The sequence below is a fragment of the Oncorhynchus tshawytscha genome, linkage group LG08, assembly GCF_018296145.1.
Source record: "Oncorhynchus tshawytscha isolate Ot180627B linkage group LG08, Otsh_v2.0, whole genome shotgun sequence".
NCBI lineage: Eukaryota > Metazoa > Chordata > Actinopteri > Salmoniformes > Salmonidae > Oncorhynchus > Oncorhynchus tshawytscha.
In genome coordinates, this window is record NC_056436.1 from 59,498,937 (window position 1) to 59,516,520 (window position 17,584).

The following is a 17,584-nucleotide window of genomic DNA, read 5'->3' on the forward strand; positions in this document are numbered from 1 at the left end:
GTTTCTGAGTCGTTACAGTCAGAGGTTAAAAGGTGAAGGCTGATTGAAGCTATGAAGGCACAGATCAGAATCAGAGAGGGGTTGAGTTATTTTAGGTTCCATCATGTCAGTAAAAGCAGGTCACGGTGATAGAAGTCCCTGTACCTCTCTGTAACCAAACAACTAACAGTACACATCTATAGTGGGGCTGAGGGGGTTTCATAACTAGCTACATTCACCCACTAATGGTAAATCCTCAGAGGAAGGAATGTGTTTTGTTTTAATTCCACTAGTGGATTAAACTATTATCTAATGACGAGGGGAAGGAAGAAACTAAAATAGTTTTTTTCCCCTGCTGGCGCACTGCCTGTTTTAATGAGATTAGGGTTACATAATGTGTTACCACTCGAGGTTTCCTTATTAAGAATGTGCACACACACACTCAGAAACACTCTGAAAGTGAGGTGGCCAGGCCAGGCAATTTTCAGCTGTTCCCCCTAACATCTCCCTCCCATTCATGGGCAGGAGTACAAGGGGCATTTGGGGTAAGTCCTCTGGGGTTGGGAGGCAGCCAAAATGTATAAACCATCAGCATTCAATGTATTCAAAATTAGGATTAGGAGAATGATCTTTTCATTTGACTACCCGACTGACTAATCTCTTCCATACTCCCATCCTTCATTTGATAATTGCCTGGAGCAGTCATGTGATTGTCTCATTCCACGCTGATGTCACCGACATTCCTAAGGAGAGATTCTGTTCTCCAATTGAAATGTAGGCCTGTAGATAGATAGGCAGGGCCTGCTGTGCTGTCAATGCAGTCTTTTTTTAAATGGAGAACAATTGATTTAGTTCTACAGAATAAATGAGTAGGCCTACATACCGATTGTTGAAACGATTTCCTTCGTCTTTTTTTGCTCTCCTCTAGGGAGATGTAACGTATGTATGGCCGACTGACTACAGAGATAAAAATCATGTTCTTCCGTAGTTGAATAACTTGAGTCAAACAACATATCCACTCCACTGGCATCACCAGCTACAGTATCTTTAACCTTGTGTTTTGGAAAAACCAACACTCGGATGCCACATATCATACAGTGCATTCTGAAAGGATTCAGACCCCATCACTTTTTTCAAAATGTTGTTAAAAAATGGAATAAATGTTTCTCTCCAATCTACACACACAACCCCATAGTGACAAAGCAAAAACAGGTTCATTTTCTTTTTGAATTTATTCAAAGTAAATGCGTTACAGCCTTATTCTAAAATTGATTCAAATGTTTTCTTTCATCAATCTACACACAATACCCCACAATGACAAAGCAAATGTATTAAAAATGTAAAAATATCACATTTACACAAGTATTCAGACCCTTTACTCAGTACTTTGTTGAAGCACCTTTGGCAGAGATTACAGCCTCAAGTCTTCTTGGGTATGATGCTACAAGCTTGGCACACCTGTATTTGGGGAGTTTCTCACATTCTTCTCTTCAGATCCTCTCAGACTGTCAGGTTGGATGGGGAGCGTTGCTGCACAGCTATTTTCAGGTCTCTCCAGAGATGTTTGATCGGGTTCATGTCCAAGTTCTGGCTGGGCCACTCAAGGACATTCCGAGACTTGTCCCGAAGCCACTCCTGCGTTTTTCTTGGCTGTGTGCTTATGGTCGTTGTCCAATTGGAAGGTGAACCTTCGCCCCAGTCTGAGGTCCTGAGCTCTCTGGGGCAGGTTTTAATCAAGGATCTCTCTGTACTTTGCTCCGTTCATCATTTCCCTCAATCCTGACTAGCCTCCCAGTCCCTGCTGCTGAAAAACATCCCCACAGGATGATGCTGCCACCACCATGCTTCACCGTAGGGATGATATTGGCCAGGTGATGAGCAGTGCCTGGTTTTCTCCAGATGTGACACATTGTATTCAGGCCAAATAGTTCCATCTTGATTTCATCAGACCAGAGAATCTTGTTTCTCATGGTCTGACAGTCCTTTACCTGCCTTTTGGCAAACTCCAAGCAAGCTGTAATTTACTGAGGAGTGGCTTCCGTCTGGCCACTCTACCATAAAGGCCTATTTGGTGGAGTGCTGCACAGATGGTTGTCCTTCTGAAAGGATCTCTAATCTCCACAGAGGAACTCTGGAGCTCCGTCAGGGTGACCATCGGGTTCTTGGTCACTTTACTGAAGTGGGAGCCCTTCCCAATTGGGGCCCTTCTCCCCAAATTGCTCAGTTTGGCTGGGCAGCCAGCTCTAGGAAGAGTCTTGGTGGTTCCAAACTTCTTCCATTTAAGAAGAATGGATGCCACTGGGTTCTTGAAGACCGTCAATGCTGCAGACATTTTTTGGTACCCTTCCCCAGATCTGTGCCTTGACACAATCCTGTCTTGGCGCTCTATGGAGAATTCCTTCAACCTCATAGCTTGGTTTTTGCTCTGACATGCACTGTCAGCTGTGGGACCTTTTTATATAGACAGGTGGGTGCCTTTCCAAATCATGTCCAATCAATTGAATTTACCACAGCTGGACTCCAAGTTGTAGAAACATCTCAAGGATGATCAATGGAAACAGGATGCACCTGATCTCAATTTCGAGTTGCATAGCAAAGGGTCTGAATAATTATGTAAATAAGGTATTTTTAATACATTTGCCCCCCAAAAAACGAAACCTGTTTCCGCTTTGTCTTTGTGAAGTATTTTGTGTAGATTGAGGATGTTTTATTTCATCCATTTGAGAATAAGGCTGTAACATAACAAAATATGAAAAGAGTGAAGGGGACTGAGTACTTTCTGAATGCACTGTATGTATATTCCACATAGTGTACATGCAGTAGTTCATTACTCATGTGCTCAATGGGGCCCTGAAGCATTCCAGTGTGTGTGTACTCTATGAGCAGTTTATTGAATCACACTCCACTCGGTTCAGTCCCTCCCCTATCACACAGATTAACTAAGGACAAACTGCACTTCTCTCATTTAATTTGATCATTATGTAGTGTGCCATATCTGTGTGTGTGTGGTTGTATGCAGCACAGAACAGTTATAGTAAGCTATTGTGACAGCCAGATCAGCAGAGTGGGGGAGAGTGTGACTGGCACTGGTCTATTCAGGAATGCTGAGTAGCTGGCAGAATCCCCTAAACTCTCACACTGAGCAGTCCAGTCACATCCGCCTGCTCTGGAACATTCTATTACATCCATTTCAGAAGAGTCCAATCTTGCTCAGAAGAAATGGTCTTCCCACCAGAACTCCTGGAGAGGGAGAGAGAAACAGACTGAGGGAGTGAGGGGGAGAGAGAGAGAGAGTGAGTGAGTGTGAGTGTGAGTGTGAGTGTGAGTGTGAGTGTGAGTGAGTGTGAGTGTGAGTGTGAGTGAGTGAGTGAGTGTGAGAGTGTGAGCTCCGTCTAGCGCCATGGAGACCGCCTGAACACTGGGTAGAGTAAGTCTGAAGCCAGGGTTTGAATAGGAGGGCTGTGTGTGTTTGTGACAATATTTAAGAGAGCTCTTAGAATAGTCGTAAAGAAGATGTCATGTGTTTGAGATTTTATCAAATCCTTGAAGTGTCTAGGTAAATAAAGATGGCTTGAAAGACATCACCCCATAGCACTCACTTCTGTCATCATGAAGTGCTTTGAGAGGCTAGTTAAGGATCATACCACCTCCACCTTACCTGACACTCTAGACCCACCTCAATTTGCATACCACCCCAATAGGTCCACAGATGATGCCATTGCATTCCACACTGCCCTATCCCATCGCAAGGGTGCGTGCCCAGCCCCTCTTGTACTCCCTGTTCACCCATGACTGCGTGGCCATGCAAGCCTCCAACTCAATCGTCAAGTTTTCAGAAAACAATAGTCGTAGGCCTGATTACCAACAATGACGAGACAGCCCTGTCAGAGTGGTGCCAGGAAAATAATCTCTCCCTCAACATCATCTAAATGAAGGACTTCAGGAGACAGCATGTCCCTATCCACATCGACAGGACCGCAGTGGAGAAAGTGGAAAGCTTCAAGTTCCTCTTCGTTTACATCACTGACAATCTGAAATGGTCCACCCACACAGATGGTGTGGTGAAGAAAGCGCAACAGTGCATCAAACTTTTACAGATGCACCATTGAGAGCTTCCTGTCAGGCTGTCTCACCACCTGGTATGGCGTCTGCACCACCTGCAACCGCAGGGCAGGGGGCACACTGTCTGCACTCCAGGACACCTACAGCCCTACAGAAAGTCCAAAAAGATCATCAAGGACAACAACCACCTGAGCCATGACATGTTCACCCTGCTATCATCCAGATGGCGAGGTCAGTACAGGTGCACAGCTGAGACCAAGAGACTGAAAAACAGCTTCTATCTCAAGGCCATCAGACTGTTAAATAGCCATCACTTGCCGGCCTCCACCCAGTACCCTGCCCTGAACTTAGTCATTGTCACTAGCCGGCTACCACCCGATTACTCAACCCTGCACCTCAGACGCTGCTGCCCTATGTACATAGACATGGGATCACTGGCCACTTTAATAATGTTCACATACTGCTTTACTAATTTCACATGTATATATTCTAGTCAATGCCATCCTATTCAACTATTGTGTGTGTGTGTGTGTGTGTGTAACACTATTCTATCCTACATATTCTACAGACAGAATATTTAGTATCCACATACGGTCCTAATGTCTATACATCCCAACCACCCACCCTGGACTGTGACATTGCTGGTCCTCATATTTATAGATTTCCATTATTTTACTTTAGATTCGTTTGTATCGTTGTGAATTGTTAGAGATTACTGCACTGTTGGAGCTAGGAACACAAGCATTTCACGACACCCGCAATAACATCTGCTAAATATGTGTTTGTGACCAATAAAATGAGATGAGGAGAATAAGTAATAACTCCAGAATGGAAACTGGAACCCCACTAGAGGTCAGTAGATGGTAGCAAATAAATACAGCACTCCTCTCTTCCTCATCTCTCTCTTCTCTCCTCTTCTCTCTTTGGAGAGGTTTATAGTTTTAAACATGATCCTGCATTGGAACACTCTGTCCTGGGTATTGAGTAACTCCCCTACCTATGCCCCCGGCACTCTAAACCTGTGTGTGCATGTGACTTGTGTGTGTGTTTGTGTGTGTGTGTGTTACTACCCACCTCCCACTCCCCTGTGGGTTTTTCAAGTCTCCAGATACATCTGTCTGTCAGCTCCACCTGACTAGCTGTGAAACCCTCACAGTCACTTATGACTAGCAATGATGCTGACCTCATAGTCCCCCTCTAATCCTCTAGTCAGTCTCAAGGCAGGCTTACTGGGTCTAAATTGTCACACCGTCACCAGCTGGAATGTCACACTAACACAGAAACCTAGAGGGACTGAGACAGAGAGAGAGCGAAAGAAATTGGGGAAGACGGAATGGGAGAGAACTGAAAGCAGCAGAGAACTGAATTGGGAGGAGTCAGATTGTCCGAATTGAGTGCGAGAGAAAATCAGAAACCACTGAAGGAGGAGAAAGACTGTGAAGGAGCTCATCAAAGTAGAATAGAGCTAGAGAGTTCTGTTTTTCTCAGATAGAGAAGACTAAACAGTGGTGATGATCACTAAACCACACTGACATATTCTCAGGATGGAGATGATGGGTAAGACCACATATCTGTGTCTCTCTTTTAGATCCAGTCCCTGTTTACTCTCTCTCTCTCTGTCCTCTTTCTAGCTGCTCACTCACAAAATGGCTTCCAAGGTACGCAGAGGATGAGTCCGAGCCGGACTGTTGGCAAGAGGGTGTGTCCTATGAATTTGCTAGCCTTTTTAATCTGTGGACATTTATTGTGGTAAACGGAGCAAAATGATGAGTCACAGTTAATTGGTCAACCTAAGAGCATTCCATGCTACACTGAGTGATTACTGATGATTGATTTGAGTCGGTTTTCGGACATGATCTTTCATGTGAGACATGTGCTCCGCAGAGACATGTGCACCAGCAGAGACATGTGCATCGCAGACTCTGCAATCATGTTTCACAATGTCTCATGAGCTGTCAGGGGAGTTTTTGTATGTAGGTGTGATTATGTGCGCACACGGTTTGTGTACAGTTTTGTATCTCTAATATGTTGTCTCTGTGTCCCCAGTGTGTCCGATGGGCAGCAGCAGGCTCTTTGGTACCCTGGCCCAGCAGGACTACTACCCAGAGCACTAGGACTCGGACCAGAACCCAGAGGGCCCGGAGCAGGCCAACTCGGACCAGCTGCTCAGAGAGTGTGAGGATGCCCTCCAGAACCGGCCGGCCCAGGCCACACAGGGACCTGGTCTACCTTGCAGACCCAACACACCAGCACCAATACAGGAACCATGAGCAGCAGAACACCTCATCCATACGGGTCATGATGTGGAACATCCTAGCTCAAGGTACATAGACCTCTGATGGATGGAGTACTGCAGATTACAGAAGACCACCAGAGCATCTGTATGTCTGAGTGTACAAAACATTAGGACCACCTTACTTATATTGAGTTGCACCCCCTTTTGCCCTCAGAACAGCCTCAATTCATCAGGTCATGGACTCTACAAGGTGTCAAGTGTTCCACAGGGATGCTGGTCCATTTTGACTCCAATGCTTTCTGCAGTTGTGTCAAGTTGGCTGGATGTCCTTTCGGTGGGGGACGATTCTTGACACACACAGGAAACTGTTGAGCGTAAAAAACGAAGAGTTGCAGTTCTTGACACACATACCGGTGCGCTTGGCACCTACTACCATACCCCAATCAAAGGCACTTACATCTTTTGTCTTGCCCATTCACCCTGAATGGCACGCACACACAAGCCATGTCTCAAGGCTCAAAAATCTATCTCCTACCTTTCAGCTGCACTGATTGAAATGGATTTTACAAGTGACATCAATAAGTGATCTTAGCTTTCACCTGGATTCATCTGTTTGTCATGGAAAGAGCAGGTGTTCCTAATGTTTTGTACACTCGGTTGGTCTCAAGACTGCAGAGCATGGTACTGCTCAGCGTTCACGATCAGAAATGGGGAGAAGTGTACAACAGTATACGGTTATGTCTACTCTGGTAATGTCAGCTAACTACATTTACACATTACAATTTAGTCTTTTAGCAGACATTCTTATCCAGAGTGACTTACAGGAGAGTTCATACATTTTTGTCGTTTTTCGTACCGGTTCCCTGTGGAAATCGAACCGACAAACCCTGAGATGGAGAGAGAGTTGCAAGCACCGTGCTCTACAACTGAGCCAAACTGGTCCCTGCTAACAGCTCTCTCCTCTCAGCGAAGATGTCCTCTCGAAGCTCTGATCTGGGCTGAGAGGAAGTACCTGGAGCAGATTCTCAGTTACCGCCCTGACATCCTGTGTCTTCAGGAAGTGGACCACTACTACGACACCTTCCTGCCCAAGCCCTTGTCCCCCTGCTTGGATGTTGCAAGCGCCGTGCTCTACAACTGAGCCAAACTGGTCCCTGCTAACGGCTCTCTCTCCTCTCAGCTCTAGGCGAAGATGGCTTTGCGCGTTGTCCTCTAGAAGCTCTTATCTGGGCTGAGAGGAAGTACCTGGAGCAGATCCTCAGTTACCGCCCTGACATCCTGTGTCTTCAGGAAGTGGACCACTACTACGACACCTTCCAGCCCATCCTGGCTGGAAGCACCCTCCTGCCCAAGCCCTGGTCCCCCTGCCTGGATGTGGCCAGCAACAACAGCCCTGACATCTGTGCTCTCTTCTACCGCCGCTCATGCTTCAGCCTTCTCCACACCTCCCACCTGCATCTCTCATCCATGATGCTGCCTACCAATCAGGTGGCCGTCGTGCAAACGCTGTGTTTTTATTTTTATTTTACCTTTATTTAACTAGGCAAGTCAGTTAAGAACAAATTCTTATTTTCAATGACGGCCTAGGAACAGTGGGTTAACTGCCTGTTCAGGGGCAGAATGACAGATTTGTACCTTGTCAGCTTGGGGATTTGAACTTGCAACCTTCCGGTTACTAGTCCAACGCTCTAACCACTAGGCTACCCTGCCGCCCCAGTGTTGCCGGGCGACAGGCCAGAGGCTGTGCATGGCCATGACCCACCTGAAGGCGTGACTCACCTGAGGAGCGGCTGGGAGAGGCTGAGGGGTGTCCGGGAGGGGCAGACCTGCTGCAGAGCCTGAAGGCTATCACCTCGCAGCCGGCTGGCTTAGAGCTGGGGGAGGGAGTGGGACAGTGGAGGTGCCTCTGATAGTGTCTTTAACGCTGAAGCCCTCGGAGGACATGTACAGGCTTTTTATCTCCTCCACCCTGGGTCTGGACTCAGCCTATAAGCTGCTGTGTGCAGATGGGCAGACGGAGCCGGTCTGTAACTATTTGAAAGCGATTCAGTGCCAACAAGCATTGATTGAGACGAGATGTTTCTATTCATGTTAGTTTTTATAATACATTTCAGTTTAAATCTACATCAATACAGCGAGTACAAGAAAATAGCATAAATGTGGAATATACTATCTAGATTTGTCTTTTCTTGACACAAACATCCTTTCGCTCCCATTCCTGAACAGTAAAAAAAAAGAAACACAAAAGAACATTGAGTGTTGAGGGACAGTGCTGTGGGGTACTACTGCCCGATAGCCATACAGAGACTGAGAATGGGAACCAACAAAGTCAGATGAAAAGCCAAAGCAAAGATTCCAACTATGATACAAAAGAACTGCAGTTGCATCGAACTTCGAATACATCATACGTAACCTGCTGCAGAGTATCAAAAAGGTTTTACACAAAGACCCTCCTTATATTATGTTTTTGATTTAAAAAAAGGATTTTCAATTTACAATCTAAGGCTTGCCCGTTGTTTGAGTTCCAACGAGCTTCTAAAGAGTATGTATACAAAGTCCCTTTTCCTCTCGTGTCTTCCTGGTTTTCTGATACGGAGGTCACTGCAGCTCCAGTTTGAAGACTAGCTTCCTGGTAGCTAGGCGCTCCAACTGAGGTCCAGTTCAGAGCTCTCCTACTCTGTATGGTCCAACAGCTCCACTGCCCAGTGAGAGAAGGATGGGAAGTGAAGACTCCACTTCAAACAGTGTCAATATGGAGTCAGTAGCCCTCGGGCCTCAAGTTCTCAAGATTCAGGGGCCACTGGGTTCTGTGCCGACTCCGAGGCAGAGGGGTCCTCCAGGCTGGACTGGGAGGGCTCCGTGCTCGCTGAAGGAGGTGATGGGGTGGACTCTGGGAGGGCTGTGGGGGGTGAGATGGCCTCTTTTACAGGAGGTGTAGTGGGGGTTGGTACAGGGGTGGTGATGACAGTGGAGGGAGGGGGCTGTGGTATACCTGCAGGGGAGGCCGCAGGTGGCTGCTGGTTGGGGGGCTGTCTCACATGCTTTGCTAGTATGAGCGGAGGGGCTGGTTTCTGCATTATCTGGAGCGTGGCGGGTTTAGCCTGCACGAGCTGGGTGACTGGTTTGGCCTGCACGAGCTGGGTGACTGGTTTGGCCTGTATGAGCTGGGTGACTGGTTTGACCTGCACGAGCTGGGTGACTGGTTTGGCCTGTATGAGCTGGGTGACTGGTTTGGCCTGTATGAGCTGAGCTAGCTGGCCTGAGAGCTGGGCTGAGAGGTTGCCCTGCGTTAGCTGAGCTAGCTGGGCCGCCGGGATGGTGATGATGGTGATCTTCTCTCCGCTCTTGGCCCCGGAGGGCATCATGGTGGGCAGGGTCTGGATCACCAGCTTGGGCCCGCTGGCGTGGGCGTTGCCCAGGGTGATGGGAGCCTGGGTGGTGAAGACGGTGGAGGAGTTGAGGGTCATCTGACCCAGCGTCGTCGTCATGACCATGGGCATGGCCAAACGCATGGTCCTGTACATCAGACAGAAACAAAAACAGATGTATTCATGAACCTTCCAAATGAGTTCACTGTGCATTTGTATGAAGATGCACACAGAGAGAGCATGCATAATTATTTCATGACTAATCATGCTTCACCTGTTGCCGGACGCAGCGGGGACGACAGTGACGTAGCTCTGCTTTGTCTGGGTGGAGGTGGCAGGGTCAAGGGTCAGGGTCTGGACCGCCCGGTGGTGCTCAGAGGGTTCCCCCTCACCCTCCTCGCCCTCTTCATCCCCGTCATCGTCGATCACCCTGATGTTCTTGGGCATGTCTTTAAACTGGTAAGCCAGTCTCTGACCCTCCACCTTTGCTAAGATCCCCCGCTGGTAGTAATACCTAGACAGGGACAACCCTACCAGTCAGACGACTGCACTTGCACTCAGAATACGTGCGGAAATACAACCCAAGATGTCATTTAACAGAAGTGTCACAGCCTAGCATGTATTTTGAAAAGGGGACTTTAAAAGTGTCAAATGCATGCATTTTAAACAGGCATTCTAGACAAAATTTAGAATGTCATTAGTCATTCCTTAGCATTAAAGTAGTAAAGATATGTTGGGTCAACAACAGCCAGCCTTACTCACTAACCATATTGAGGAATTGCCAATCAAACAGAATGGTATCCCGTGGTTACCTGAGTGCTCTGCCCATGGTCTCGTAGTTCATATCAGGTTTGTTCTTGTGTTTGCCCCACAGTTTGGAAACCGCCTTGGAGTCCACCAGTTTGAAGATGCCCTTGTCCCGCTGCATCCACTTGATGTACCTGGGACAGGTGTTCTTGTCCTGGAGGAGATCCAACAGGAACTCCCATAGGTAGGTGGTGCTCCCTGGAAGACGGAGGGAGAGAGAAGACCAACATCATTCATAGTGGACCTCTCACACAGGCCGATTCCTGAATCAGCCTGTGTGAGTTGCTAGCTTGAGTTGCTAGCTTGAGTTGCTCTACGTAGAGAAGCATCCCTTCATGGGCTTGACAAATCCTAGCCCCTGCTGTGTGGGGTACCTTTTCCCTCTCTGGGTCTCTTCCTGATCCCCAGGTCAATGGTGCAGTTGGTGTCAGGCTGAGGCTGTTGTGTCTTCGACTTCCTTCCACCTGCAAGGAAACAAACAAAACAACTTAGTACACTTCCTATAGAGGACCAAGCATGCCCCCATTCTCATCAACGGGGCTGCAGTGAAGCAAGTTGAGAGCTTCAAGTTCCTTGGTGTCCACATCACCAACAAACTAAATGCTCCAAGCACACCAAGACAGTTGTGAATAGGGCACGAAAAAACCTATTCCCCCTCAGAGGACTTGGCATGGGTCCTCAGATCCTCAAAAGGTTCTACAGCTGCACCATCGAGAGCATCCTGACTGGTTGCATCACTGCCTGGTATGGCAACTGCTCGGCCTCCGACCGCAAGGTACTACAGAGGGTAGTGCAAACGGCCCAGTACATCACTGGGGCCAAACTTCCTGCCATCCAGGACTTCTACACCAGGCGGTGTCAGAGGACGGCACTAAAAATTGTCAAAGCCAGCCACCCTAGTTATAGACTTATCTCTGCTAGCGCACGGAAATCAGTACCGGAGCGCCATGTCTAGGTCCAAGAGGCTTCTAAACAGCTTCTACCCCCAAGCCATAAGACTCTTGAACATCTCGTCAAATGGCTACCCAGACTATTTACATTGCTGCCCCTACCCTCCCCTCTCTGCTACTCTGTTGTCATATCTGCATAGTCACTTTAATAACTCTACCTACATACTACCTCAACTAACCGGTGCCCCCGCACATTGACTCTGTATCGGTAGTCCCTTGTATATAGTCTTGCCATTGTTATTTTACAGCTGCTCTTTAATTACGTGTTACTTTTATCTCTTATCCATATTTTTTTTAAACTGCATTGTTGGTTAGGGGCTCCATTTCACTAAGGTCTACACCTGTTGTACTCGGCGCATTTGACTACTAAAATTTGATTTATAATACACATCTTTTAATACTGGGTTGGACACAGTGATCAACACAGAGACAGACAGTACGAAAGCATTTGGTTGGTGTCGGAGGCAGACCTTTCTTCTTCTTGGCTGAGGGAGGCTCGTAGTCGGGGGGTATAGGGAAGCTGTCCTCCTCCATGGGCTCACACTCTGTAGACACCTCCACCACCGTCTCCATCATCACGTCCTCCACTGAGACACGCACAGAGACAATAGTTCTCATTATTACAACCACAGAGCAGTGAGTCAACTCAAGACTGACAAATGGTAACTGACAGGTTACACGGCAAAAATAAAAAATAAACAGTCGGCATCATGTCCTACCCCAGCAAGGCCAGTATGGGAGGGGTTGAGTGGTTACCTGTGTTGTTGCGGTCTCCATGGAAACTGCTAGGGGAGTCCATGTGAAGAAGGGCCTCGGCCGCTTCGAAGGTCTTATCAAAGCACATGGTGCCCCCGTGTGATGACACCTCTACTACGACAACACAGGAGCGATGAGGGAAGAGGAGGAAGGAGAGGTTAGAGAAGTGAAAATCCATTCTACATTTCAAGTCAATGTAATGTTCATTCAACTAGTTTATGATGATGATTATTTAACCATACCGCCCTATGGCTGGGGCCCTACAACCACAGACACCACAAAGAATACCCATTGGAAACAGTTAGCTGGGCAAGACAGCTGTTGTCTTTCTGTAAAAAATGAAGGGTGAGGCGAAGTAAACCTGTACCTTTGAGAAAAGGGTAGTAAACTGTGTAGCCTTTATCACACTTTTTCCCCCTTCACGACCCTCCTCCCATTCCATGTTTGATCGTGCATAGCAACAACTGCCTACAGAAGTAGTTTCATCTTTAGGGAGGTCATTGGTCAACATCCAATAAAACTGTCCCCTCCCTCAAGCATCAATGGCTTCTGTCATTCTTCCAATGGGCTCAGCTTATACACCACCAGATGTCCTTTCTTGAGATGGTCATGGATGGAAACAACACTGTCCCAGTACTACTCTGTGGCAATGTCAACTCTTAAGGAGCTAAGTTATGTCTAACACACACACTCCTCCTGCCTACCTCTCTAAAACGATGATTAGGCATCCAACCCTTGCACGTCTCTCTCTATCGACACAATCCAAACCCTCCATCTCACTGCTGAAACACGTCACTGGCCAACCCTGTACCCCCACCTCTCCCACCGCAGCCCTCTCACCTGTCTCCACCACCTCTGTGACCACCTCCTGCTCGTCTCCCACGTCCTGCATCAGGTAGGTCCCGTCATCGTAGACCAGCACCTGGGCAGCGTAGCACTGCTCCACCTGGGCACTGGGAACCTCCTCCACCACCACAGCAGGATACTCCTCCCCATCCTCCCCGATTACTGTCTCCACTATCTCCTGCACCACCTCCCCCTCCTCACTCTGGAGACAGGACAGAGAGACACATTGAGGGAGGCGCAAGGTGAAAAGTCCATTGTGTGTATGTTTGAACATTTAATTATTTACTCCACAAAACTGCAGGATAGAGATGCCGTGGTCACCAGACAAAAAAGTTATCTATTGGTTCACTTCACAATATTGTTCATGTTGATGAGATCAGCCGTGGTCCTACTGCTTTACATTTAGAATGGGCTTCTGGGTTGCGCTGGTATAGCAAGTGAAATACCTTTTTGTACAGGGAAGGTTAGGGCCAGGCAGTGGTGGGTATATGTCGTATACTGACTTATTTTTCAGTGGTCATTGTGTATACTCATGTCTTAATCCCCACGAAGAGTATCAAAGTAGTGTAGTGGAGGTATACGCTGTATTAATTAATAAGGCTGATGGAACAGGTCAGAATGTTTAGCTTAAAATGTTGATCAACTATTAAATGTGCATATGGCGGTAGGCCTACGCACAAAAGTTCCAAAATGAAATTTGTGGGAAAACACTGTTCTAAAATGCACACTGCACATGCAAGCGGTTTCATGAACAGAGATGTAAATATCTGCTAGAAATGTAGAAAGAGGGTAGATCTAAAGATGCAACAACTATCATGGGTTGCTAATATGACTAGCATAATGCCTTTGTCTGCTAAACAATGAAAGAAAGTTGATTTGAGAGCCAATAGAACAGGCGAGTGCACATGAAGTCTTTATAAAATAATTGCCTCCACGTTTCTATGGTGAGGTTTTGGCTATAGATTAAACATGCCTAAGCAAGGTAGGACATGCCTCAGAATATGAAGTAAAACACCCAGGTTTCAAACAATTCAGGAACAGGAAAAATATAGTAATGCTAACAGCCTTCTGGTAGATGGAAAGGCTTTCGCAAAAACCTTCTTAATTAAATGTTAACTACCTACAAAGTAGATTATGCCTACCTCCCAGAATGATATCATGATTATTAGCATCAATCCAGTGGCCATTTGTTTTGCAAACTCCATCGCATGTGCACTACAGAAAAAACAATGCTAGGTGCCTGTGCAGTTTAATATAAGGGTAACTAGACTCAAATCTATATTTCTTTGATTTTTCCCAGACCTCAAATTTGTCTCCTGATGTGGTTTAAGCATTATTGTGGGCTTGGAACATCCAATTTTGTTGTTCTATTAGCGTGAGAGAGAGAACCTTGAATCAAAATTAAGAAAATAACTTATGAATTTCTGATTCAGTTGACAGTCTTATTTATCTGTGTCAATAGTATGCCTATTATTAGCCTACTTGCACAGAAGTTTGGGTTAGCCTGACTGTGAAAAAACTATTTGAGAGTTATCATTTTAGGTTATTCAGAGTGCCACTGTTTGTCATATACTTTTTCCAAATAGGCCAACTTTCCTTCACCGGACAGGCTGTTAGGGTAATCCTGGTGATACTATCTTACCTGCTCAGTCTCTTCCATGACAGTGACATACTCCACCATATTCCCTCCACCATCTGCCACCACAACAGAGGTCATCACTCATTCCTACGGGAATAAAACAGTTTCAGGAAGGGAACCTGAGCCACCCTCTTCCCCATCACAGACTAGGAATAGTTCTGTATCGGGCCCTAAAGTATGTACTAGTATCTTCTTCACTGCTAACTGAGAAACTAAACTAACAGTAACGTAAATGTATCCAACATAATAATAGTGCGAAATTGATCATTTGAAAACCTTTTTCGGGACTAGAACGGAGCAAACTCTGCACACGGTATAATCCAATACTTGCTGGTTCGGCCATCACGTTCACAAGCGTGCACCAATGTTTACATAATTTGAGCCGTTTCCGGCCTGTACTGTTACAAACGTTAGCTCTAGTTACCGAGCCAGTAACGTTAGTTAAATGTACATTGACTGTTATATACCGTTAGGCGTGTGTTCTACGTTGTGTGTGTTATAGAGATTAAATAGAAGCAAGTTAAAAAAAGTTAGCTAGCTTGTTAGCGGCCAACAGACTAAAATAGCGAACGTTAGCTAGATGGTTTGTTAGCTAGCAACGCTAAAGTTGGCTATCATATGGCCATATTTGCCCGATAAATATCACATATCCAATAATGGTATTGTGTAAAATCTCGCAAAAATAACGTCCCTTACCTTCGTATGTTGCTTTTCCTGCGGTGGATAGCTTCACGCTAGGCCTAACGTTAGCTGTGTAAACTAACTGCTAGCTATCCAAGTTGACCAGACCGACGTCGACTTGCTCCTCAATTGAAATACTCGCAACTGTTTACAAGCTAGCTGTAGCAAAATTTAAATTTTTACTGACAAACAATAATAAAATGCTGTATATTGCATTTGTTTACGTTAGTTTTGTTTTACAGGATGTTTCGATCTCACTGCTTTCCTGCGCGCCGTCTCTTCGCGGAGGGAGTCAGGTCAACCTCCTGGAGCCCGAAAGCGAATGACACATTGGCACTGATGACGTCAGAGCTACGAGCCCCTGGCTTGTGGCCCCAGTCGATACAAAAACTCACTGGTCGATAAAGCCCTTTTCAGAACACTTCTGTAAATAGAAATGGCTACATGAATACATCCATTGTGATTACTGGACGACTGCTGGTGTATGTCATAACTAACTACATGAGCATCAGTCTGAATATTGTGTTGTATTCCTATGGTTGCGAGTTTATATTCTCATCCCCCAATTGAGCCTGGGGACAAAATTAGTGGGTTTACTATGACAAAGGTAGTGCATACAGGACATAATTAGTGCCGTGTTGGGTTTTCAATAGCAGACATGGTAGAGGGGTTTCAAAGTTGAGACACAAAAAGTAAAGCAACAGACAACCAAAATATTCCTGTTTGATTCCCTCTTTATTTCAGAAAAACAGCAATGTTGTTTCACAGTCAGTTTCTGGCCCATGCTAGGCCATTGCACAGTGGCAAGCCATCCACTCACATGACAGAACAAGCCTCTATATACAGTACCGGTCAAAAGTTTGGACACATACTCATTCAAGGGTTTTTCTTTATTTTGACTATTTCCTACATTGTAGAATAATAGTGAAGACATCAAATATGAAATAACACATATGGAGTCATGTAGTAAACAAGAAAGTGTTAAACAAATCAAAATATGTTTTATATTTGAGATTCTTCAAAGTAGCCACCCTTTGCCTTGATGACAGCTCTGCACACGCTTGGCATTCTCTCGATCAGCTTCATGAGGTAGTCACCTGGAATGCTTTTCCAACAGTCTTGAAGGAGTTCCCAAATGTGCTGAGCACTTGTTGGCTGCTTATCCTTCACTCTGCAGTCCAACTCCTCCCAAACCATTTCAATTGGGTTGAGGTTGGGTGATTGTGGAGGTCAGGTCATCTGATGCAGCACTCCATCACTCTCCTTCTTGGTCAAATATCCCAAACACAGCCTGGAGCTGTGTTGGGTCATTGTCCTGTTGAAATACAAATGATAGTCCCACTCAGCGCAAACCAGATGGGATGGCGTATCACTGCAGAATGCTGTGGTAGCCATGCTGGTTAAGTGTGCCTTGAATTCTAAATAAATCAGTTTCACCAGCAAAGCACCCCCACACTTCCTCATCCATGCTTCGCAGTGGGAACCACACATGCGGAGATCATTCGTTCACCTACTCTGCATCTCACAAAGACACGGCAGTAGGAACCAAAAATCTAACATTTGGACTCATCAGACCAAGGGACAGATTTCCACCAGTCTAATGAAGGCCTGATTCACGCAGTATCCTCTGAACAGTTGATGTTGACATGTGTCTGTTACTTGAACTCTGTGAAGAAGAGCTGCCATTTCATTTTATTTGGACTGCCATTTCTGGGGTGCAGATAAGTGCCGATTTCTGAGGAAGGTAAATTACTTATCCTCTGCAGCAGAGGTAACTCTGGGTCTTCCTTTCCTGTGGCGGTCCTGAGAGCCAGTTTCACCATAGCACGTGATGGTTTTTGTGACTGCACTTGAAGAAACGTTCAAAGTCCTTAACATTTTACGAATTGACAGACCTTCCTGTCTTAAAGTAATGATGGACTGTCATTTATTTTTGCTTATTTTAGCTGTTCTTTCTATAATGTGGACTTGGTCTTTTACCAAATAGTGCTATCTTCTGTATACCTATCCTACCTTGTCACAACACAACTGATTGGCTCAAATGCATTAAGAAGGAAAGAAAATCCACAAATGAACTTTAACAAGGCACACCTGTTAATTGAAATGCATTCCAGGTGACTACCTCATGAAGCTGGTTCGAGAGAATGCCAAGAGTGTGCAAAGCTGTCAAGGCAAAGGGTGGCTACTTTGAAGATTCTCAAATATAAAACATATTTTGATTTGTTTAACACTTTTTTGGTTACTACATGATTCCATATGT

The 17,584-nt window shown here is 45.9% G+C and overlaps 2 protein-coding genes across 3 annotated transcripts; one reads left to right on the forward strand and one right to left on the reverse strand.

Moving 5' to 3' along the window:
* Positions 1-7,444: 7,444 nt before the first annotated feature.
* LOC112255690 (nocturnin-like) lies at positions 7,445-8,119 on the forward strand (the record flags this gene model as incomplete). Its single annotated transcript, XM_042326297.1, has 2 exons — positions 7,445-7,787; positions 7,977-8,119. Coding segments are annotated over 2 exons (486 nt in total), but the record flags the coding sequence as incomplete, so codon positions are not given.
* Positions 8,120-8,356: 237 nt separating this feature from the next.
* Positions 8,357-15,680, reverse strand: LOC112256234 (ETS-related transcription factor Elf-2). 2 transcript variants are annotated; one of them, XM_024429329.2, is made up of 9 exons: positions 15,340-15,680; positions 14,647-14,730; positions 12,999-13,206; positions 12,159-12,272; positions 11,873-11,989; positions 10,827-10,916; positions 10,458-10,650; positions 9,920-10,159; positions 8,357-9,793 (listed from the first exon to the last, which is right to left on the reverse strand). In XM_024429329.2, the coding sequence occupies exons 2-9, from the start codon at positions 14,719-14,721 to the stop codon at positions 9,061-9,063; spliced, it is 1,770 nt and encodes a 589-aa protein (XP_024285097.1). In that variant the 5' UTR covers positions 14,722-14,730; positions 15,340-15,680; the 3' UTR covers positions 8,357-9,060. The 2 variants fall into 2 exon arrangements, with proteins under 2 accessions (XP_024285097.1, XP_024285098.1); XM_024429330.2 differs by having other exon boundaries at positions 12,159-12,269; positions 15,340-15,678.
* Positions 15,681-17,584: the final 1,904 nt, after the last annotated feature.